The following is a 23203-nucleotide window of genomic DNA, read 5'->3' as shown; positions in this document are numbered from 1 at the left end:
GCTTTTAACGTTGCTGCGTTCTAATTGGCTCACAGGAAAGCGAGGTCGTCGGAACAGTGTGGGCTCATTGGACAGTACCATCGAAGTAAGTTTGTGTCAAATTGATGCATGCTGGGAGCTTCCAGCATGATGTCATTGCATGATTTGTTTCTGAACACAAACATCTTAATTCTTCTTCACTTTCAGCACACAATACACAAACAGTCAAACAGGCGTGTAATGTAATGTCATGTGACATCATGTGACATCAACAAAAGCTGAAAACACTCACGAAGCAACCAATCATATTGTTTCAATGTCATAATGGCATATACTGCCCAAAGCCACTAGGAGTACGCTACTGTATGCTGTGGTGTGTGGCTCTGCAATTTGTTTGTTTTTGAGTTTGTGGTTTTATTTGCGTGTGAAGTCGTCTCATTGGACTCATGTGCTTGTCCTCTCAGGGTTCCATCATTAGCAGCCCACGGCCACACCAGCAGTACCATCCTGGGGGCGTTCTGGCCTTCAGCCCCATGATGGCTCCCCCGTCCCCAGCAGTCTACCGGCCGCACCGCCCTACTCAGAGCCCCGGTACGGGGGTAGGCGGTGGGCCGGGGCTCTGTCACAAACAGGGAGGGCCGAGCATCTCCCCGCTCGTGAGCGGGGGCGTGGCTGGGGGCGGAGGAGGGATGGCGATGGTGGTTGGGCCGAGTGGCGGCGGCCGACTAGGGAATTTTTTCGGCAGCCGAAGAGGGAAAGTTCCTGGTCCCCTGACGATGACCTCCCCAACGCCGCAGTGTCCCCCGAGTCCCCTGATGATATCCTCCCCGCCCCACTACCCCGCTCCCGAGCCGCCCATCGCCCACCCTTCCTCCCCTTCCCCATGCCCCTCCCCATCAGCCAACCTCGGCCAGTCGGACCCTGGAGGCATTGGAGGGGGAGGAGGCCCGGGCGGGGCACCATCGAAGCTTCAAGCTTTGCACGCCCAGTATTGCCACGGCAACAGTGGAGGCGGAGTCAGTGGGCAACAGCCGCAACAGACTCCTCCCCCACCTTACCACCATCATCACCGTTACCACATGCAAAGCGTCCCACAGCACCACCCCCTCATGCACAGGGTGTCTGTCCCGCGGCGCCAGGGACCGTCCGGCTGCGCTGTGTCTCATATCCAGCAGCATCAGCGGGTCCAACACGGCACCGCCCAGCACCAGCGCTACAACGTGGTCTCTGGTTTCACCACGCCCCCTCCACTGTCCCCACACTCCCCCCTTACCCCAACTACCCCGCACGGACTTTACCACTCGCATCCCGTCGCGGGGAGGCCGGGTGGCGGCGCCAAGCTGCCGCTCACCATCTCGCACTCGCAGCCCCACCCTCACGCTCACTCTCACAACCACGCCGTCCACTCCCCCCTAAGCCCCTCCCCCGCCACCTCCCCCTCCACTCACTTCATCTTCTCCACACCACCGCCTCAGACCCCGTCAGCACGTCTTGTCACCCAGACGCCGTCGCAGCCCTACGCTCCCCAGTACCCACCACTCTCCTCCATCCCGCCACCGCCGCCGCACTCTCCATTACCGCCCCCGTCCGCCGCTCCGCTCTCCCCGCACCCAGGGGCAGCAGGCGGGCAAGGGCCAGGGCCAGGGCCCAAATCGAAACCGGTCAGTCGGATCAGCACGGTCGTGTGAGGAGCCAGAGAGCGAGGGCGGCAGGCTACCTCGTTGCCAGCCACCGAGGGACAGCGCTGAGAGGGAGAAGGAGGAGGAGAGGGGGAGGTCAAATGCAAGCGTATCAAAATGGCCACCTGGTGAGACGGCAAGCGCTGAGAGCGGGGAAGAGGAAATTACTTAGCCTGTGTTACTTTCACATTCACTTCCCCCGCGGTTAGAACCACTCACCAAAGGCGCCGCCATCTTTTAGTCATGGGAGCCTGGCGCCCTTGATCGAGCCCCCGTGGAAGTTCCGTGTTTGTGTCAAATTTTGTCAACGGGGAACAGTGACTGATGAAGGTTAGCCCACGATGCTAACACGAGGCTAACCGGGCCCCTGAAAACTGGACTGGTCCCTGGAGCGGCCAGCGGGGGGCGTTGTAGTTAGTTTGTGTCGTTGATTGACAGCCATGCATGACTTGTGCAATAGCTTGAGTGTCCATGCTTATGCAGGAGTGAGGGGACAGCGGGTGGAACTTTTGTGACCCTAAATCCCTGCCAAGTTCTGTTGTAACACTGAAAAGCCATCAAACTAAAAGTGTTTTTGTTTTTTACCTCTGTACTTTGTGCAATTGTTGTCGTGGCTCACAGGGTTTCTGGATTGGAACTTGAATTCGTCTTAGGGGGGATTTATGCCATCACTTATAAATACAAATATATATATATATATATATATATACAGTATATCATATCTGTGAACGCCCAACCCCCTTTAAAGTATTCTAAACAAATATAAAAGGAACACGTGACTCTGTAAGATACAATGATGTGTCTGAACTATGTTTTAGTTCTCTATTTTGTACGTGACTCTCTTGTGTTGCCAGGGAAGATTAATGTGCTACATGGTGCCAAACAGGGTGCATTCTGAGAAACAGTCTTTTTTTAGGAAGCAATTCGTTTGTTGCAACGTCAACAAGGTGGCTCAACCACAAATGATAACAATAATAATGCTTTTAATCATTAAAAATATGTTACAGCTATGACAGCATAGGATAAATAGAATTGGTGGTGTCGTCGTCTGCTAATGCACACGACAGCATTCCCGTCATCAGTGAAAACAGGGACATCTTCCGGAAAGTAAGGCGACGTGAGGGAAAAAAAGGGAAACTCTGGTTTTCCACCAGCACCCTGCGACACAAGGACAATGGAAATATGTTATTTCTTATTTTGAAGACCTGATTTTACCGGCTACAGGATGTGTTTCGCCAATTTTGCCCGAGTGTTGCCGGCCAGGCACTGGAAAAGAAGGACACACGGTAAATTCCCAGTGAAAACGGCAGGGTTGGCAGTCATGCACTAGGGGGCAGTGCTGCATGTACTGATTCGACTGCAGTATGTAAAAAACAGTACAATCCTCTCCTGTTTATTTTTTTTAACAGAATGTTGGCAGACTCATTGACTTAATAATAACCAATCGATGCTAATGAGGAACAAGGTGCCTTCTGACAGGAGGATGGTATTCTGTTATTCCTGCATCTAAATGAGGGATTTGTTGGTTGAGTGTATCCTTTTGTTGATTTACTCCATTATGTTTTGGCTAAAAGAACCACAAAACGACATGAAAGCTGGACCTAATCCATTGTTAAGGACTTTGTATTTGTTTTCATGCACTGGAGGCGTTCCTTTACCGTCGCCGTTGCTAGAAGCATGATGGAAAATGAAGCTGTGAATGCAAATATGAACATTCATGTTGTGTACATATTAAGTGTACAGTGTGTTCTGTTTTTTTTGTATGTGGCCAGCTGCATTAACGAAGGTGTGCTCGTTAACAACCAAAAGTTGATTTTCAACGCCGGAGGTGCAGATATGGTTATATGACAAAGTGGTGGTAATGGCGTTCCTCTGGGCACCCGCTTTGGTCCTTTTCTGTTTGCAATCAGAAGACTATTGCTAATTATCATGACTGTTGCAACAAACATGACATATTTCCTTCGGCTGTTTTGTATTTTTAACTTTGCTTTGTACTTTTCTTGTGTTCTTACCACTGTGCTGTTGCTTTTTTTTGACTCTGCTATGCCTAGCATGTAACGTAACAGGTCCCCACTGACTCGATGATTATTTTAAAGTGTTGTTACACTGAACGCGAGCCACGTAAAGCTCCAAAAACAAGTCATTTTTGCACGATTCTGTTTAAGAACTAGCAATCACCTGTGCTTTACACCGCGGTTTAAATCATGAGGCTAACTCTGGCGCAGGGATACAGTGGAACCCCTAAAGTCCAACGCACCGATATAATTCTGACAGACCAACATGATCAGGAAAGTTGTCATTCTGAGAGACGTAAACGAGCGTCACGATTTTCTTTTGTTTTGCGCCACTTCTCCCCCATCAAAGGATGAGCATCGACAAGTGTTGTTGAGAGACAAAAAATACAAACAGGAAGTTACGTGGAGTCGTCTGTCTCACATTCAGTGCATTAAGACAAACTTAACATTTTCTACTATTAACACTGCTTCACTTCTTTTTACACTTGTGCGACCTCACGAATATTAAAATGTGATGTAAAACATTGTTTGCGCACTTCATGAAAGGTTTATTTCCATGATTTCTTATGAAGAAATTGTTTCCAAATCTGAACGAATCAGAAGTTGACCAACGTTCCACTTTAGAGGTTCCACGGTGTGTCTCGACATGCATACTTGCAATATAGTGTACGTAGAGCAGCCTTGAAACGTCAAGCATGGCCATCAGTGTAATTGTGTTCAGACGCCATCTTGTCAGGCATTTCCACTTTTGACTTGAGCAAATATGACTTTGCCATCTTCCGTGCTTCATGGTGCATTGATCGAGTGCCACATTCAGTGTGCTTTAACGAGGGCAATCAACTTTCTTGTGCAAGTATCGAGGCAATCGAGTGTTTTTCGACGTGATTGAAAACATGCAGAAACACAGCAGGCATGACGCTGAGGCCCGGGCCTTCTCTCCATGATGGCTGTGCATGTGTTATTTATTACAGTATCTGCACTGAATGGAACTTTGTAGTATAAACCAGAATGTACAGAACCATTTTGAATTGAACGAGGGAGCAACTCTTGGCGGCGGGAACCAACGACGACATTTTTCATTTCGGAAGAAATCTTTTCTGATTGCTGTTTGCAAAACAGGGATTTTTTTTTTTCTTTTTGAATATTAAAAGCAGGTGGGATGAAATCAGATGACAAATGTTGTGTTTGGTTCTTGTGCTGAGCTCGTGTGTGTACAATTGTACCAGCAGTGTCAAATACTGTATGTGTTCACAGAGATGACATTATTTTAAAGATTTTAGCTGTGTATAGAAATATATTACTACTTGTAACTTTGTTTTTGACACTGCAGAGGAAAATGTTAAAATATTTATTGCTCTGAACATATAAAACATCTGTTCATGTTGTTGGATTCAAGTGTGCTGATTTTTTTTTCTCACAGCTACCGTATTATAGAATTATTCAACAAGCGCTATGCTGATTGGTTGAGGAACACTGAGGGCGTCGAACAATTTTTCTTCAGACTACAACGTTAACAAGCCTTCATTCGAGCCTATGTAGAACTTGAGTTAACAAATTACACTGATAAGTCACGTATTTGTCTTTGGTGGAGTTCCGTGTGTGTGGTAAAAAGCCATTTCAATGTAATTTCCTCCACTTCCGCGTTGATGTTACAATCGTTGATGTGATGTTGTGTGTGATTGGTTGAGGAAAAGGAACATCAATAGCAGCAGCGAGCGCTCTTCCTGTAACGCCAGCATGCCTTCATCTTAATTTAAATTCATTAATAACACTAGTAAGCTAACACTGGTAAACAATGTAACCATCTTTTGTAGAGTTGTTACTCGTTCCATTTGGCCCTTTCAGGGTAGTTTTCTTCCACTTCCACGTTCAGACTTCCTGGTTCAACATTTAGGTCTATTGAACGTTATCAACCTTTTACCAGTTAGTAGATAATAACAAGTGTGCAGAATTGTGACTTTTCTTCTTCCTCTTCTTCTTTTTGTTGTTTATTGCCGGTTGGCGAGTAACTTTTGGTGTGCACTACCGCCACTCTGTCTGGGAGAGCAGAGAGGCTTTAAAAGGGAAATTAGTTTTGAAGCCATGGAGTTGGAGGTCTTCGTGGATGATGAAAATAAACCCACTGGTGAACTCCAGCGTAGACATTGTGTCATCATAATAATGCTATATTTGTGCATTTTGTCGTACATGTTGGACACTACAACATGTGTCGACGTCTTTGCAACAAAATTCTGTATTGCTAGGAGTTTTTCCATAGGAGATATGGCATGGCTAAGTTTTGTGGCTGGGTCCGAATCAGCCCTTTCAGTTGCTCAAAAATGGCATTGCTAAATAGATGCTATATCTACTATTTTTTATTTCTGACAGTCCAAATATGTTAACAAGCGCATGGAACATTCCTGTACTGTATACCCGCTTTTCGCCACAGTGACCCCAGCCGTGCGTAACGCTGTGCCAGTTTGTACCTGCCTTCCAAATGTTCTAAAAATAGACGCAAAAACACTGGCCGCAAACAGGTTTCAGTTTGATAAATCACATTGCGGGTGGAAAATGATTACATCTCCTCCTCCCAGTATTTTGTGCGTTTTGATAATCTGCATATATTCCGCATATTCATGAAGGCAAACACGCAAAATGGATTGCCAGTGCTATTTTGCTTATTTGACTGACGCAATGCTCGGTGCACGCTGTTAGTTACGTTTGCAGTTAGCTTGTTTTTTTTATACCTATAGTACAGGAGTGTCTATTTGCAGCCCGTGACTCAGTAATGGCCGGCGGCACATTGTTGCAGCAATAAAACACAAAATAACTCCAAAAATGGGAAAACTGGAGCAAAAACTGACATATTGATAACACAAAGATTTGGATTTAAATATGTACAGTGTATAAATAGTTTTTTTTGTCTTTTTATAAATTAAAATATATTTATATATACATATATATATATAAATAAAATTATCACAGTTAAGTGGCCCCAACAACTATAAGGAACTATATTCCTCATCACGGAAATCCAACCAGAACTGGACTCGCAAGGCCGAGTGGGGAATAAGTCACTGTTGATGCACTACACTGCTGATGGGGCTGTCATACAACTTCATGTAAAAAAATCCGAACTATCCCTTTAAGGAATACATGTTTAAATAATGGTTTAGCATCTCCATCCACACTCATTCTCTCCATGGTGACAGCCGATTGCGCATACAAAATCCTCATTTAAATAGGGCTGTCTGTACCACTTTTGCGCATGTTAAAAATGGCGCAATCAATCCTAGTAGATCACCCTCAGCACGGCCACTAACAGTACATGCAATTTTATAGTTTGCTCTCAAATTTAGCTCTCATTATTTGGGATAACGCCTCTCAACATTTGACCATTGCAATCATCATTAAGGATAAAGATGGTATTGTAACGACTACCCAGAATTTGTAAGGATGACGAAGACATGGTCGATAAACAATCTGTGTATTTCAAAAACAAAACAGACGACTGTTGACCGAACCATGCCAAAACAACATCAGCAAACTATGTCCTCTCTCTGGATGCACCCACCCACACAGTCAATACACGTCATGTTCAAGGACATTTGGAAATCACAAAACTCTTTAACACGACACATAACTGCCAGGTTGCTACAGTATCTTTGAGCATGTTAAAGGATCTGAATTTTATTTAACTTTTTTTAATTGTTTAAAAGACCATTTTTACATATTCATCATTTGTGATTTTGTCCTTTGTTGGATGGATATTAGCAGTGGTATCGCACATCTCTACACAGTTTAAAAACATTCCTCTGCTTCTATAATAGTAACAATAATAATCATAAAAAAAAAATAAGAAGAAGAATTAAAAAAAATAACTCATCGAACGCCATTGTGCATGAAAATTATTATTCTTGGAAATATTATTGTTCTAGAAAGTAGTATTATAGCTACTCTATTGTGGTTTGGATGAAATACCACATTAATAGTCAAAGCAAAAAACTACGTTGTCGTCAGGATTCGAACCTGCGCGGGGAGACCCCAATGGATTTCTAGTCCATCGCCTTAACCACTCGGCCACGACAACTACGTCGTAATGACTCAGATTTCTGTGAACAAATGATCGGAACCACGAATAGTGAGCGGTGAAATAACCCATAACCATAAAAAAAATCGACACACACCACAGACATCTGCATTAACACACGTTACGGTTCTATTTTAATATTGCAGCGCTGTATTATTTTCTTCAGTCAGACTGACTCCGAATTAACGTTTTCTTCCCGCATAAACCGGTAGGTGTTCTTCTTCGTATGTGTCGGTAATCATCTATTTGCGATCAAATCCAGACAACGACGAGGAAGAAGAAGAAGAAGAAGAAGAAGAAGAAGAAGAAGAGGAAGAAGAGGAAGTAGAGGAAGTAGAAGAAGAAGGAGGTGGTGGTCAAAAACTTTATTAATGTGGTAAGAAACGTATTTTCCAATCGACTGCTTTGTGTTTTTAGCAGTGAATAGAGATACACAGAGAGGCCGTAAAATGCTGACAGTGGCGAAGAAGGAAAGAATATGTTTGTTGAAGGCGCATTTACACGGCCACGCTAGTCAACCAAGCTAAAGCTAACTTTAGCGTGTCTTCGCGTTTTCCAGCCAGTCGTCTCCAAAGTGCGGCCTGAGGGCCATTTGTGGTCCGCGGTTCATTTTCGATTGCAGAGATAAAATTATACAATCAAAAAATGGAAAGATAGCGTAAAAGACGAAATGTAAATAGTAAAAGATAAACTACTGACAGTAATAATAATGATAAAGTTAATCACAAAAATATAAATATAGAAAATAAATATTTAAATTGCCCTGCATTTGAGACTGACTTTGTGGCTTTTGCCTTTTTAAGTATTTTAACTTGGACAGTAAAATAATAATTAGGGGTGCACGATAATTAGCGGGACGATATGACAGAATTATGATCTCATATGAATGAATCCACCATCCATCAGTTCCTGTCATGGAACCTTAACACCAGTCTCATCATTTCAAAAGCTCACCAAAGATTACACTTTCTCCGACAGCTGAGGAAATTTGGGGTCAGTCAAACAGGCATGATCCATTTCTACCGCGCCACAATAGAAAGCGTGCTCACCTTCTCCATCCTGGTATGGTATGGCAATACCACCAGCCAAGATAGGCAACAGCTGGAGAAGGTGGTACGCAGGGCCTCTAAAATCATTGGCCACAATCTCTCCACATTAGCCTCACACTACAACACCAGAATTGCCAGGAAAGCCAAGAACATCACCTCCGACCCCACTCACCCAGCACACCATCTATTTACACTCCTACCATCAGGTAGAAGGTACCGGAGCATCACATGCAAAACCACACGTTCTAGGGACAGCACAGCAGTGATGGTGACCAAATCAAGCACTCCCCGTTTCTCCTGCTTATGATGTAACGACCTGTCGTAACTTCCCCTGAGCTCCCTTGTAAACATTCACTTTCAGAGGATGACATTTTACATGCTAGTTGTACCAAATGCTCCGTGATGACAGTAAAAAATAAACACTGAGCACACATACTCGGAGCTTGTGCCCGAATACAGTGCACCTTGCTGGGGCCACAGCAGGTGGATCCTCCCACTCTATACTCTGCTTCTCCTGAAAGTAGTGATGTGGTGGTAGTAATGTCATATTTGGTTACAACAAATCAACAGGTACAGTTGGTGAAATCCAACTTTCTTTACGTCCTTCTTACTTCCAGGTGTGCACAAACTAGGGTTAAATCTAAATGTAAAAAGTAGATCTGAAAGTAACCGTTATCAGGGCTTCCTCAACATCTAATTGATTGTGGCGCACCGCCATGACAAAATAAAAGCCGCCATACCTTAAAAATGTTTTTTTTTTTACTTGAAAATATTAAGTAATATAGTGTATGAATGAACATATGCTATATAAATACACATATAGTTTATTATTTACACACATTGACCACAATTACTTTGAAAACAACTTTGTTTACACATTTTGCCTGGTGGCACTTAGCTAACTTGTTTTAGTCCCACGAGCGAGCTACCAGTGGCTATCACGTTCACACATGCTAACTTAGTTTTTTCAAGTGTCAGTTAACAATCTCACGCTCTTGTTGTCATTATAATACTTATGGCTTGTCTTCAAAACACCAGTTGTGTCAAAGTTGCTCACCAGAAACACGTAGTGTGTCCAGCTTTAAGATATTGACGCTATCACAGAGGTCTCCAACACAAAGCTCGTAAGCTAGCAGTAGTTCACCAGCTGATGTTGAGAAGTTCACCAAAGAATATTTGCTTCACCTGAGCCTCTTAGTATTTTTAGTGTTCTATTCAAATGTGACACCTGTATTTAAAGACAAATGAGCACACTGAGTGGAGTTGTGCTTTGTAAATAAAGTACAATTTAAATGTTGGCAGTCACATAAAACACAAATAGCTCACCTCTTCTTTAGTTTTAATAGTGCTGCAAGTTATATACACCTGTGCTATCATAACCCTGGACTCTGAATTTATACTGTTTATACAGGACAGATTTCATCAAAAAAATATGTTAATTATTTTGTTAAATGTGTTATTTTGAACTAAAAATATATTATTGAACAATTCATTTCCCATATATTTGTATTACTCTAAAAGAGCCATGAAATTACATTTGGTTTGTGTCAAATAGTAAAAAATGTTTGTACTTTTCTACTAGTCACATAATACTATTGAAGTGAATGGGTCAGGTAACACAAGGAGGCTCGACATTTTAAACTCTCATTATAAGTGCTCTCAGCAACTTTGTTGTCTGGAAGTGAAGGTGACCATATTTTGATTACTGAAAACCAGGACACTGAGCTTGGCAATGATAATCAAATGATACCCAGAGTTTGCTCAGTGGTGACTCGTAATTTTAGTACATTTAAAGTATGCATTCTCTGAATGGATATAACATTGTTATATTACAAAATACTGTCTATAACGAATACACAAATTCAGTGGGAGGTTACACAACACGTTTTATTATGCCTAAAGTCTGTTTAATAAGTTTCAATGGTGCAAAAGTAACTTTGAATTATTATTTAAATAATGTCTCTTCTATATTGGAAAAAAATTACAAGTCCATCCATCCATCCATTTTCTATACCGCTTCTCCTCTTTAGGGTTGCGGGGGTATGCTGGAGCCTATCCCAGCTGACTTCGGGCGACAGGCTGGGTACACCCTGGACTGGTCGCCAGCCAATCACAGGGCACATATAGACCAACAACCATTCACACTCACATTCATACCTATGGACAATTTAGAGTATCCAATTAACCTAACATGCATGTTTTTGGAATGTGGGAGGAAACCAAAGTCATGCTGGACAAATAAATAACTACCTAAAATAAATACCAAAAAATACCATAAATACCATAAATACCAAAACCACATTTTCATCACTTTCTTAAAAAAAACCAACCCTGGATGGTCAGGACAGGATGTGAAAATAGGACCTTTTAGCCTTGATCAGGGAAGATCCCTTGGATCTAGCAAAACCAACCACATCCTGTTCAAACTTCCACTCCTTTCAGCTATTAAGAATGAAAGTTGACTCATTGCCGGGCATCTTCTCTGTCTTAAATGATTCCTTTTCTTCGTTTCAGAGTGCGGAGCCGTCCGTGTGTGTAGATAGAGCAATGGCCGGCCCAGAGCTCCTGCTGGACTCGAGTATTCGCTTGTGGGTGGTGCTGCCCATCGTCTTCATCACCTTTCTGGTGGGGGTCATTCGTCATTACGTCACTCAGCTGCTGCACAGTGACAAGAAGGTGGACATGGAGCAGGTCTCTGACAGGTGAGTCTGCAGCGTGACGCGTTCATCACCGAAGCGTTCTCAGCGCACTGTGACTGCCTGATTACCAGTGCAGGTATACAGTGTGCACGATGATGAGTCAAGGATGAATGTTGTTATCAAACAGCTACAGTCTTCCGGCTCAATCCAAAACGTTAATAAAACTCAAAGATGAATATTTCAACAAGTAAAGGTCAGCTTAAGTCTTTCTTAGGAGAATATCTGCGTAAGCGCAATTATTGGACTACTATTAGTGTGCACTGTTATGATGTACCTACACTTTTGTTTCTCAGAAAACACATCTCATTCACCTTACACCTTACTAAAAGAAGTAAATGGGGGAGTTCTTCGTCATACTGTACCTCCTGTTGCGGATTCTTGTTCTCTGTTTGACTAATATTACTTAATCAAGCCTTTTCTAACATTCCACACTACAAAATAAAAGTTTGCATGACTCGATATCGGCTCAATATTGGTGTTGGCCGATGTTCAAGGCTGCAATATTGGTATCGTATCAGATAGTGAAAAAGTTGTCGGGACACCCCTGATTATCATTCATTGGGGGGGGGGGGGGGGGGGGGTACCTACTGGTATACATTTCATGATTTCAAATGAGTTTAAGTATGTGAGGCATATTAAAGCGCTTAAAGGAAAGGTTTAAAGATGAAGGCGTTCATTTCTATGTTGCTATGTGACATCATGCGCCCAGTTACTTTCAAGTTCCAGTAATGCTTCGAATGGCCCAAATATGGCAACACACTATTACATGGAATCATGAATGCACCTGTTACTACACGGTCACAGCATGCATAGAAAACCATAAAAGCTTTTTGGAGGTGTTTTAATAGCTGCATAGATGGATCCCATTACGTGCAGTACTGAGTTTTCCATCCAACCATTTTCTACGCCGCTTATCCTCACCAGGGTTGTGGGGGTATGCTGGAGCCTTTTTTTGGAAAAAGTGCAGTTCTCCTTTGAGTGTGAAGGGGAGAATAGTGCCCCTAATGCCTGACTTGTTTCTCAGCACCTTTTAAGAGTACCTTCACCTTGTCTTTGTTTTCTTCAGTCAGGTGCTCCTGCGCAGTCGCATCCTCAGAGAAAATGGCAAATACATCCCTAGACAGGTGAAGTAGTGCAATAATACGTTTGGTGTTCTGCATCGCTGATGAATTCACACAAACTTTGATACAAAACGATTGGGCCTTGTTGTACAGTGATGTTCTACCATGCCACTGCAGGCATTGTTATGATATACTGTGATGCATTAACTAATGTTTTTTCATTGAAATTACTTAACATTTACCTTTTTTATATTTATATAATTGAAATGAAGCCATTAAAGGAATGAATACACATTACATACTGTAGGTTCACTAGTTATTTGCAATTGATTCACAATTAGATGATTTGACATTTTATTATTATTATTATTATTTAATTATATAATAATTATATTATTATTTAATGATTGCTAAGTCAATCAAAATCATAGTTACATTGGAAAGTTATGGATTTATTTTAGAAATGGAAATAAGGCAAACAAAATTGAAATAAAAAGCCACAAGGTAAATACAAATATTTATTGGTCCTAAAATAAATGGAAAAATGAATAGGTTGTGAATGAATGAACCATGCAATACAGGAGTAATGTGCTTGCAGTCGTTCACCATGAGGAAACATTACTTCAACAATGCAGAGACCGGCTTCTTCAAGAAGGTCAAGAGAAAGGTCGTCCCCAAAAACCCAATGACAGGTGTGTGTCATGTGACACGTGTGTCCTCGGGAGGGATGTGGTCATAGGAGATTTGGTCATGTGGTGTGTGTTGCAGACACCAGCATGCTGACAGACATGATGAAAGGCAACCTGACCAATGTGCTTCCCATGATCGTGATTGGTGGATGGATCAACTGGGTCTTCTCTGGATTCGTCATAAGTGAGCTTATTGGTCACATGATGTGCAAACATGCAAACTGTTTTTGTGTCTTAAAACTGTCAACACGAGCAGTTGATCTCCTCAGATAAACGTCTGATGGTGTTGGTGGCGTTCACAGTGACATATTTACAATGTGAAAATGACGTTCATGCCATTGTGCTCTGCAAGAGGAAGTGTGTGTGTACAAACCAACGGCCATCTTTCTCCAGCCAAGGTTCCGTTCCCACTGACGCTGAGGTTCAAGCCCATGTTACAACGTGGAATCGACCTGCTGACGCTGGATGCCTCCTGGTATGCTTCCGTATTTAAAAAGCCTATTAAACGAAGCGCCACGTTGCCTGGCCTCGCTCCAATGCTGCTGTGGTGTGTGCAGGGTGAGCTCTGCATCCTGGTACTTCCTTAACGTCTTTGGCCTGAGGAGCATGTACAGCCTCATCCTGGGACAAGACAACGGTGAGTCCCTGGCGCCCTGACAGCCTGACCATGTCGACACATCTTTTTTTTTTTTTTGCTTCCTTTCAGCGGCTGACCAATCACGCCTCATGCAGGATCAGATGACGGGCGCCGCCATGGCCATGCCCCCAGACCCCAACAAGGCTTTTAAGGTGACCTGTTTTGCTATTTTTGGTTTGGTTTGCAATTTGTCTCATAGGAAATAATTGGTTTCACAGTCAAACTGTGGCCACCATAAAAGGAAGCGCCAGTCAGTGTACGGGCATCCATCCACCCAGCTTCTATGCTGCTTATCCTCAATAAGGTCGCGTGTACGCTGGAGCCTATCCCAGCTGACTATTTGGGCGAGAGGTGGGGTACACCCTGGACTGGTCGCCAGCCAATCACAGGGCACACGTAGACAGAAGTGTACGGGCAATATTTACAAATAGGCCTGTCATGATAACATTTTGCTCATGATAATTGTCCTACAAGGTGTTGTCAGTCATTATTGACAACATTTTTTAGACCATTTTTTCATAATTATTTGGCATAATAATGCGAGTACATCATATCAAAAGCAATAACCTTTAATTTCTCAAGAGTATTTAACATTGTAACTGGAATGTCAAGAGTTTGAAATAAAATAAACAATAAAGTAAACCAAAAAAAACAATGGAAATAAAATGGACTGTTTCTTTTAGCAAAAATTGCACTTAAAAAAACACAATCATAAAGCACACACAGCAATAAATAAAATATAAATAAAATGGAGTATCAAGTCTCAAAACAAAATTGCACGTGAATAATGAACATTGGGTGTTATTCCCTAAAAGGAAGGCGGAAATCGACCGATATGGGTTTTTCAGGACCAATACCGATAACGATTATTAGTTAAGGCGGCCGACAACTGATGATATTTGGAGCAGTGAAATACGCTGTACTGTAAATGCTGTATAAGTGTAATAATGTTGAACAATACACTTAACTGCGCTGATATTACCAACAGCATCGTTTCAAGTGATTCACAGACATGTCGGGAGTACGAGCTAGCAAAGCTGCCGCTTGTGTTTACTCCGCTCTTAACGTTACATTATTGTAGTAGTGGTGAGCTGTGACTTTCACACAAACACACACTATTCTCCACATCAGACATTCTCTCCATTGCTAATATATGATATATAGTATATAATACATAGTCTGCTGAGCAAACTAATGTTATGCTACGCTAACCAGCCTCCACCTTGCCATGCTTCCCTCCAATAAAACAAGTGAATAGAGTCTTTTACGCACTCTCTCTCTTAATCACACACACATTTACTATCACGGACTGTTGACGTTATGAGCAGCTTAATGTTTACTCCGCCCTTACGGTATTCTGCTGCTCACTGTAAGGTTAGTAGCAGCTGTGACATGTACTGGAGCGCACTGGCGTGGTTATTACAATTTCGAGAGCGTTTTCTCCATTTACCTTAACGTGTGTGTTTGCTCTCAGTTCTCCACACGAGAAAACTTTCCTCTCCGTGTGTGTGTGTGTGTGTGTGTGTGTGTCTGGACAGCGTCCGCTTCAGATTAGCTCTGCCACTAAAGCATGCTGTGGCTTGCTTAACCAATCAGATGGCGCCATGGGTGGAGCAGTGATGGAGACAGCATTGGATGGAGAGCAAGAGAGGCGCAGCCGAATCTGAGCCGAAATAACAGTTTTGAATTGATTTCTTGATATCGGCCCATCTGACTTAAATAAAGACCGATACCGATACACGTCAACATTCCAAATATCGGCCCCGCCGCCGGGCCAATAATCGGTCAAGCACTACTTAACATATAGCCAACAATACTGTGAGTGTGCACCATTTGCACTATTTTGTTTATATTTACTTTGCCGACCAAACGCCTCAGTAAGCGTTAACTGTCAGGACAAAGGCTCCAGCACGGCACCTCCATCTGTGTTTAAGTGTCAGTGTTCATGTGCTGACCTTGAAACACTCCCACACTGGGGCTGCGCCATTCGCCTTAGAAACCATTGCTTCTGTGCCTTCATTCATGTTAGCGTATGCTGGCTCATGAGGCTAACTGGCTGCTAGCGCTCTGTATCCACTCACTCGTAGCCCCGCCTCCACAAAGAGGTTGCATGAGAGGAGGGTTCACTCTCTCTGTTTATTCCACTATAGAACCAATGCACACAGAAAGATGCAGAGTGAACGCTCTTGTCATCCAGCCTGTGTGGTTCAGAGAGACGAGGAAATGAAACGTGCACGTCAATTTATCGAGGCCGGCATACTTAGACTGTTTTTTGTTTTTTTTATATCATTCAATGAATGTATTATCTTGACAGGTCTATTTACAAATAACATCTTAACATTCTTAACTGTTATACAATGTCTTTTGTCTATACAGTGTCGTCTTATAAATCCTTTGTAAAAGCTTGAAGTGTACAAGCAATGTTTAAAATCACAGTAAGTGTCATACAAGTGGAAAAAGAAGGTGAATTGGTGTTTTTCCTCTGTCCTGCTCCTTTCTCTGCTGCGTATGGCCACAATGTGAGCGTGATTGTTCTAATTATTTGAGTTATAAATTCAACAGGTGATGCAAATGTCCTTTGATGCTCGCTGAGCTGAGCTCTCGTGATATCAGGTGGGACATGGTACGGTAGTGGTGCTGCTGACTCCCGATTGGTTGCTTTTTCAGAGTGAGTGGGAGGCACTGGAGATCGTGGAGCACAAGTGGGCCCTGGAGAATGTGGAGGAGGAGCTCATGTCCAGAGACCTGAACTTTGGAACCTTCTTCAGCCAGGACATCAAGTCCACCATGTTCTAGAAGCACCACAAGCTTCTGGAGCTTTTACCTCTTCGGGTACGCGACGCTTGAAGGTTCTGCTGCTCTCCAGAACATTCACTGTTGATGCTGCGTGGCGATGCATTCACTGACGTGGTGCTTTTGCCATCATCACCAATCTGATCTGTTAACCCTGAAATGACCTTGTGTTGTGTATTTATGAATAAATATATTCCAACTTGAACATGTGAAAATATGCCAACAAAGTTTCTGGATCATAACAGTTGTCTTTTTTTAATTATTTGAAAACTCTTATAAAATCTGGTGATATTTGACAAAGAGGAAGACCAAAAGAAGTTTGCTCTGGTAGAAAAATACTGTATAGCAGCAGCGCCATCAGCTGTCAAACGTTTGGTCTGTTTGTCGTTAAATATGAAAATAAGTGTTGACTGCCAAACTCATTCAATAAATACCAGAACAAGCAAAATATACACAAGGAAAGCAAACACGACTTTGCTGCGTTACCCATGATCGCCTCCTGGTGATGTGTGAGCACATGATGCAATCCACTAAAACGAGTCCAAAGAATTGGGTGACATGATCCTAATGTGATTATTTTCAACCAGATGAAATTCAACGAAGAAATAGAAAAAGCTGATGTTGGCCGATAAAAGTCCAGACTTGTCCAATCAGACTTGCTGAACTTTGAAGCTCATCCCCCTCAGTGTTGTCGTACATTAAAAATCTTTCAGAGAAAGAAAATAAAATTTACCAGGCGAAAGTTTCTTCACCGCACGTTGGTGCCTTTAGTCCGTTTCCATGGTGAGAGCAGGGCTGGCGTCCGTGCACAGCGTGACATCAGCTGAGGGATGTGTGGAGGAGGCGGGGCTTGTGCTAGGGGCGGGGAGAGAAGGTCTCCTCATCTTGTCTTGCCGATGGTAGAACAACACGTAGGCCGCGTTGGTCTAAGGAAGAACATTAGCGTTAGGGATGTAAATCTCTTTGTGATAGACGATCCAATTCCAAACATCCATCAATCTATATAAACTTTATGAAAAAACAAGTAGTAACCTTCGGTCCAATCAATAATACAAAATAAAAAAAAATAATAATAATAAAGTGCAAAGCCCTTAAATAATGACATCTCTTCAAAAGTGACAAAAATGTGTCCAAGCACAGATAAGTAAATAGAACTATTTGTCACATGGGTGCAATGAAAATGCTGTGTTAGTTTGGAAAAGTAAACAATCACATACTCAAAATGTCTTAACAATAGTAAGCATGCATTTCAGCCGAGCGTTGGGTTGTAGGTAATAAAGGTGCAGCATTATAAAGTCAACAAGTTACAAAGCAAAAACATTACCATACTTTCCTCTGTTGGTCTGGCTGGTCAAATTTTGCACCCTTTTTGGAAAATCCAAAGACGTTCCAAAGTTTTTTTTTTGCTGATGTGTTGAAAATCTTTCGCAGTGACTAGCTAGCTAGCGCACCTGCTACTATTTACATCCGTTCTCGTCTTCAGCCATGCTAAGCTATGGAGCATGCGCCACAATCCTTTCATCGGCAGCCCAGGCTCTCGTGTTAAAAAAAAAAAAAAAAGACATGTCAGCAGATTGCTTCTCTTGCCATTCCCAATGCACGTCTCCACAATCAATAATCCAAAAGATTTATGATTCTTATCAATACAGGAGGCTGCTAACGGCGCAACCCAATCGTTCGCTTACAAACCGGCTATCAGGTCGCCTCGGTTTATCTTTCACAACCGGAATTAATGTTGCACATCAATAAGTTACTTCAGGTCATTATTATGGGATGCAGTAGTTTCTACGTACCATGATCTGGTCTTCTCTGGCGTATGTCACCTTGCTGTCGTCAAAGTAGTACCACTGACCGTTGTCCTTGTTACGTGCATAGCTGGTATCTGCACATGCGCGCACACAGAAAAAAGCTTGACTCAGCATATGCTGACACCAAAAATGCGGACTTGGAAAAAAAAACAAAAAACAAAACAGTCTTACAATGTCCGTCTCGCAGTCCTCCATAGTGGTTGGACACAGCAATGAGGTCATAGCGGCTGGGCGGCTCCCCGTTGGACACGGTCTTCCTCAAGAGACAGCCTGAGAAGTCCAGGTTCCTGTAAGACAAAACGCGGACGCACACTTGTCACTAACATCAACTATTAGGGCAGGGGTCACCAACGCGGTGCCAGCGGGCACCGGGCATCACCCCACGACCACATGAGGCGCCCGCAAGCCTGCTTTTCGTTCAGGTTTTCAGTTAATAATGTGAGAACACTAGAAAGAAATGTATTCTGAAATACAAAATGGAAGTCATTTTGTTCATGTTCTGGTAAAACAAGCATATTCACTTTCTTTGGGTTGAAATAAGACATGAAAATAAATGTTACAAAAATGAGTAGCTGTTGGCCGTTTTCATTTTGTAAAAGTAGCTCTCACAAGGATAAACGTTGGTGACCCCTGGTCTAGGGACTCACAACATAAAAAGGAGGGAAAACGTTTTTGAAGATTTTTATATGTTTTATATATATTTTTTTTGATAATTAAAATAATAAAAATATCTACTGTTTTCTCACAAGATTACTTTTTTCTTTGAAAAAAACACAACTGTTCATTTTCAGGTTATGCTCAAACATTCTCTTCAGTCTTTCTAAAAATGATTTATTTTTGTAAAATTGGGACTTTGTCTTAGTAAATTTGGAACATATATATATATACATACACACACACACACACACACATATATATATATACATACACACACACACACACACACACACACACACACACACACACACACACACACATATATATATATATATACACACACACACACTTACATATCCATACATATACATACATATATATATATATATATATATATACATACATATTCGTACATATACATATATACATATAGATACATATACATATATATATGTATACACACACATACATACACGTATACATATACATACATATACATACATATACGGTCAAACTTGTCTATAGCAGCCACTAGAGGGAGTCTGCAAAAGTGGCTGCTATAGACAGGTGGCCGCTATAGACAGGTTGGCGTCCAGTTTGAATGTTGACCAGTAGAGGGCACTGTGGACTGCGGATAAAAGTTGTACAGCACTACTAGGCTTGTTATTATCATGGTTCATGGTTCAACAGTAACACATCACATAGTACAATTCACAATTTTGCATGTCCAAAAAGGAGTAGGAAGAAGCAAAGCTTATTTAATCCTACCCCTCATCAGTTTCACATCAGTTGCAATACATTTATTCACCTCTTGTTCTTCCAAGTGTACTTTGTAGGTCTACATGACAATGTAGTGCAATCATAGCCAAGGTTTTTACTGACTAAAAGGAAGCTAGAGGCTTAATAATAACTGATAGAATATATCCACGACCCACAGAACAAAGCTGTGCTAGTAATGTCTTACGCTTGTTTTTAATATTTTACTTTTTATACGGCAGAGTTGTCATTACAGCTTTAGTTCATCAGGAGGTGACGGGAAGTGACGGTGGGCGTCCCGAGCAGGAGAGCTAGGCTCAGTGCTAGCTGGAGTTTGGAGAGAGTTGGGAAGTGTGTTTATGTTGGCGTGGATGTAAAGTCCTGCAGTGTTCTCCGCTGTTAATAAAGCCATTAAAGTGCATCGGCAACGTGAGTCTCTCCTTCCCCACAACAAGCGGCATTACAGTATTGACCAGTGCACACCAGGAAATAAACGGTGTCATTTCTTACAGGCATCGGCTGGACAGCTATGTAGTGGGGCTTGTTTAACCTTTGCCTTGTGGGCAAGCAGGAAGGAGAGACAATGCTGAGAGATGTGTGTGTGTTCTGAGCTGCTGTCTGGTGGCCGCGTTCAATAAATAAAGTTGGCAGAAGCAACAGGAGAAGTTTCCTTCTTTGCTTCGGAGCTGAATAACACTGACAAGTTAACAGACTAGTAGCGAACGGAAAAGAAGACGGCTTTTTTGTGTCGAATACAGAAGATGAGGACTTTGATGGATTTGTGGATGAGGATTGATGAAAAATAACGTGAGTACATTCTAAAATACTTCAATTAAGTACAACCGAACTCAGTTTTGCTCCCGCTGCCGCATGCATGCTAGCGTATGTTTTTTTATTTTATTGTAGCGTCGCTGGGAGCACGTCCTGTTCCCAGCCTACTTTGCGGTAATGTTTTGGTGCAAATGCTCTTAAAGTTACATGTTTGACCAGGCAATAGCAAACTCAAAAGAAGACGGCTTTTTTATGTCGAAGAACTGACAGTTTGTGTGGATCTTGTGAATGATTGTGACTGAGCTAGGACTCAGTAATTAAGTCTACACACGACGGCTTCATTGATTGAAAAACAAAACTTTTTCGTGCATGATTACCTGAGTCGGTAATTTGGCCGCTATATGCAGTCAGATATTGACCAAGGGAGACAAAATGGGTGGCCGCTGGCCACGTTGGACAGGTGACTGCTATACACAGGGTCTATAACATGTAAATTTACTGCTAAGACAGCTTTGACTGTGTGTGTGTGTGTATATATATATATATATTTTACTATACATCTTGGAAAAAAAACAACAAAACATTACCTGAGGGGGAAGTCGACGATGGTGTCGAGCTTCTCTCTGGTGAACTTTGTGTAGGAAAACCTCTTGAGGTGAATGATGAGGACCTCTGGCAAAGACCACAGGTCCAGTTTCTTGGTGGCCAGCTGGTGCTTCTTACACACGGGACAGTACCTGAGACACACAATATAGAAATAAAAAAAAAAGAGTGACATTTGTTTTAAAAGTCAACAGAGTAGCCATTTACATTATTTGGATCATCAAAAAGTCAAGGGAAGAAAATCAAGTGTCATCATTTTCAAGTATGCAGCAGCACGCTGTATTCGTTTCCACGCCAAACTACAAATTGCATGTACACACTAATTACAGGCCAAAATTAACACATTTTGCACCATACTATTTGAATGAAATTTCATCTGCAGATAGGTATTAAAGTGAATTTATATCCTACATATCTTTTATTCTTTCCCTCAGCTCCAATCCATTTGAAAGGCTTAAGAGTTTGAAAGGCTTAAAAGTTGGACTTAACATTGGAAGCCGCTAAAGGCACGCCCCCAGTAGGTGGTACATAGTGCCAAGATGTGCATTGTGCAAAACAACATCGATTTGGCTAAGGACCCTCGAAAATGCCAGCTACAAAGAGACAGGCTTATGAAGCACAGTTTACACTGCCAACTATTGTGGAGGAACATGGGAATCGAGCAGCCGCAAGAGAATTCAAGATCAACGAAACAGCGCCATCTATCCATCCGGGCAAGGACTACCGTGGCGCAGCAACCTCTACTGCAGTAAAAACATTGCATACAAACACATCCAGCCCAACTACATCACCAACATGGACGACGTGCCGCTCACTTTCGACATCCCGGTGAACCACACTGTAGAGAAGAAGGGGACCAGCACGGTAGCGATACGCACAACGGGGCACGAGAAGTCGGCGTTGACTGTTGTGCTTGGTTGCCATGGTAATGGACAGAAACTGCTACCTGTGGTGATTTTTAAGAGGAAGATGCTGCCTAAAGAAAAGTTTCCAGCCGAAGTCATCGTAAAGACCAATCAAAAGGCTGGAAGGATGAGGAGGAAATGGCTGAGTGGGTGTGGCTGAGTGACGTGTACGGAAAGAGACCGGATGTTTTTTTCCCACGTGTCACCGTCCCTGTTGATCGGACTCCATGTGCGCTCATCTCACAGCCGCTGTGAAAAAGCAAGTGCAGCAAATGAACCCGGGTTTATGACATCATTCCGGGAGGATTGATGAAGGAACTCCAACCGCTGGACATCGGTGTAAACACGGCGTTTAAAGTGAAGTTGCGAGCGGCGTGGGAGCGATGGATGACAGCTAGTGAACACAGCTTCACTAAGACTGGGAGGCAGCGCCACTCGAATTACACCACAATTTGTGAATGGATTGTGGATGCTTGGGCTAACGTGTCTGATGCACGGTTGATCGAGCTTTCGCAAAAGCCAGCATCATTTCTGAGGCGCCGCACGGCAACGAGACTGACTGACAATGACGAGAGGCAGCCTGGCGTGTTTGATGGACAACTTGCCCCGCTGTTCATTTGGGATACAGAAGATGAGGACTTTGATGGATTTGTGGATGAGGATTGATCAAAAATAACGTGAGTACATTGTTAAATACTTCAATAAAGTACAACCCAACTCAGTTTTGCTCCCGCTGGCTTTTTAAAAACATACGATAGCATGCATGCTAGCGTATGTTTTAGCGTGCATGCATGATAGCGTATTGTAGCGGCGCTGGGAGCACTTCCTGTTCCCCAGCGTGCTTTGCCGTACTGTTTTGGTGCAAATGCTCTTAAAGTTACCTGTTTGAGCTACATAGTTGTTAGTTATTGTTCTGCAAAAATAGCGGTAGTTTCTTGTCTGTTTTTGCATTGCTGTGTGATGTTTTTAGTTGTGCACAATGACTGAGACTGTTGTGTTGAGAGATGACCATCCTCATGAGAGATCTGTTCTT

General features: G+C 42.6%; 3 protein-coding genes and 1 non-coding gene across 19 annotated transcripts in view; 2 read left to right on the top strand and 2 right to left on the bottom strand.

Moving 5' to 3' along the window:
* The window catches only part of LOC129183379 (IQ motif and SEC7 domain-containing protein 1-like), a 142360-nt gene extending 137138 nt beyond the window's left edge, over window positions 1-5222 (top strand). For 7 of the 12 annotated variants that reach the window (XM_054780544.1, XM_054780536.1, XM_054780537.1 and 4 more), the window contains 2 exons: window positions 36-85; window positions 444-5221. In XM_054780544.1, the coding sequence (XP_054636519.1) occupies window positions 36-85; window positions 444-1667 (1274 nt within the window). In that variant the 3' untranslated portion in view covers window positions 1668-5221. Of the gene's footprint in view, window positions 1-35; window positions 86-443 lie in introns of all 12 variants that reach the window. The other 5 variants (XM_054780542.1, XM_054780541.1, XM_054780543.1 and 2 more) reach the window with 3 other exon arrangements.
* A 2438-nt stretch (window positions 5223-7660) lies between these two features.
* Window positions 7661-7742, bottom strand: trnas-aga (transfer RNA serine (anticodon AGA)). Its single transcript has one exon. It is a non-coding gene; the product is annotated as a tRNA-Ser (tRNA).
* A 172-nt stretch (window positions 7743-7914) lies between these two features.
* On the top strand, window positions 7915-17497 carry zgc:86609 (ER membrane protein complex subunit 3-like). Its single transcript, XM_054770063.1, has 9 exons — window positions 7915-8118; window positions 11306-11493; window positions 12557-12614; window positions 13150-13243; window positions 13320-13424; window positions 13634-13715; window positions 13798-13877; window positions 13947-14029; window positions 16545-17497. The coding sequence occupies exons 2-9, from the start codon at window positions 11339-11341 to the stop codon at window positions 16671-16673; spliced, it is 786 nt and encodes a 261-aa protein (XP_054626038.1). The 5' UTR covers window positions 7915-8118; window positions 11306-11338; the 3' UTR covers window positions 16674-17497.
* The window catches only part of usp11 (ubiquitin specific peptidase 11), a 50405-nt gene continuing 40276 nt past the window's right edge, over window positions 13075-23203 (bottom strand). For 2 of the 5 annotated variants that reach the window (XM_054770024.1, XM_054770052.1), the window contains 4 exons: window positions 21250-21399; window positions 18650-18765; window positions 18464-18552; window positions 13075-17596 (listed from right to left, as the gene is read on the bottom strand). In XM_054770024.1, the coding sequence (XP_054625999.1) occupies window positions 17438-17596; window positions 18464-18552; window positions 18650-18765; window positions 21250-21399 (514 nt within the window). In that variant the 3' untranslated portion in view covers window positions 13075-17437. The remainder of the gene's footprint in view (window positions 17597-18463; window positions 18553-18649; window positions 18766-21249; window positions 21400-23203) is intronic. The other 3 variants (XM_054770044.1, XM_054770034.1, XM_054770014.1) reach the window with 2 other exon arrangements.

The sequence above is a fragment of the Dunckerocampus dactyliophorus genome, chromosome 1 (genome assembly GCF_027744805.1).
Source record: "Dunckerocampus dactyliophorus isolate RoL2022-P2 chromosome 1, RoL_Ddac_1.1, whole genome shotgun sequence".
In the NCBI taxonomy this organism is placed as follows: domain Eukaryota; kingdom Metazoa; phylum Chordata; class Actinopteri; order Syngnathiformes; family Syngnathidae; genus Dunckerocampus; species Dunckerocampus dactyliophorus.
The sequence above is the reverse complement of the archived record's forward strand: the minus strand, read 5'-3'. Positions and strand labels throughout refer to the sequence as shown.

What these genes read in the sequence shown, in the direction of transcription:
- zgc:86609 (XM_054770063.1), top strand. Translation starts at nt 11,339, where the DNA reads ATGGCCGGCCCAGAGCTCCTGCTGGACTCGAGTATTCGCTTGTGGGTG. An exon ending in CTGACGCTGGATGCCTCCTG is followed by an intron (nt 13,716 to 13,797) that starts GTATGCTTCCGT and finishes TGGTGTGTGCAG; the next exon opens with GGTGAGCTCTGCATCCTGGT. An exon ending in CATCCTGGGACAAGACAACG is followed by an intron (nt 13,878 to 13,946) that starts GTGAGTCCCTGG and finishes GCTTCCTTTCAG; the next exon opens with CGGCTGACCAATCACGCCTC.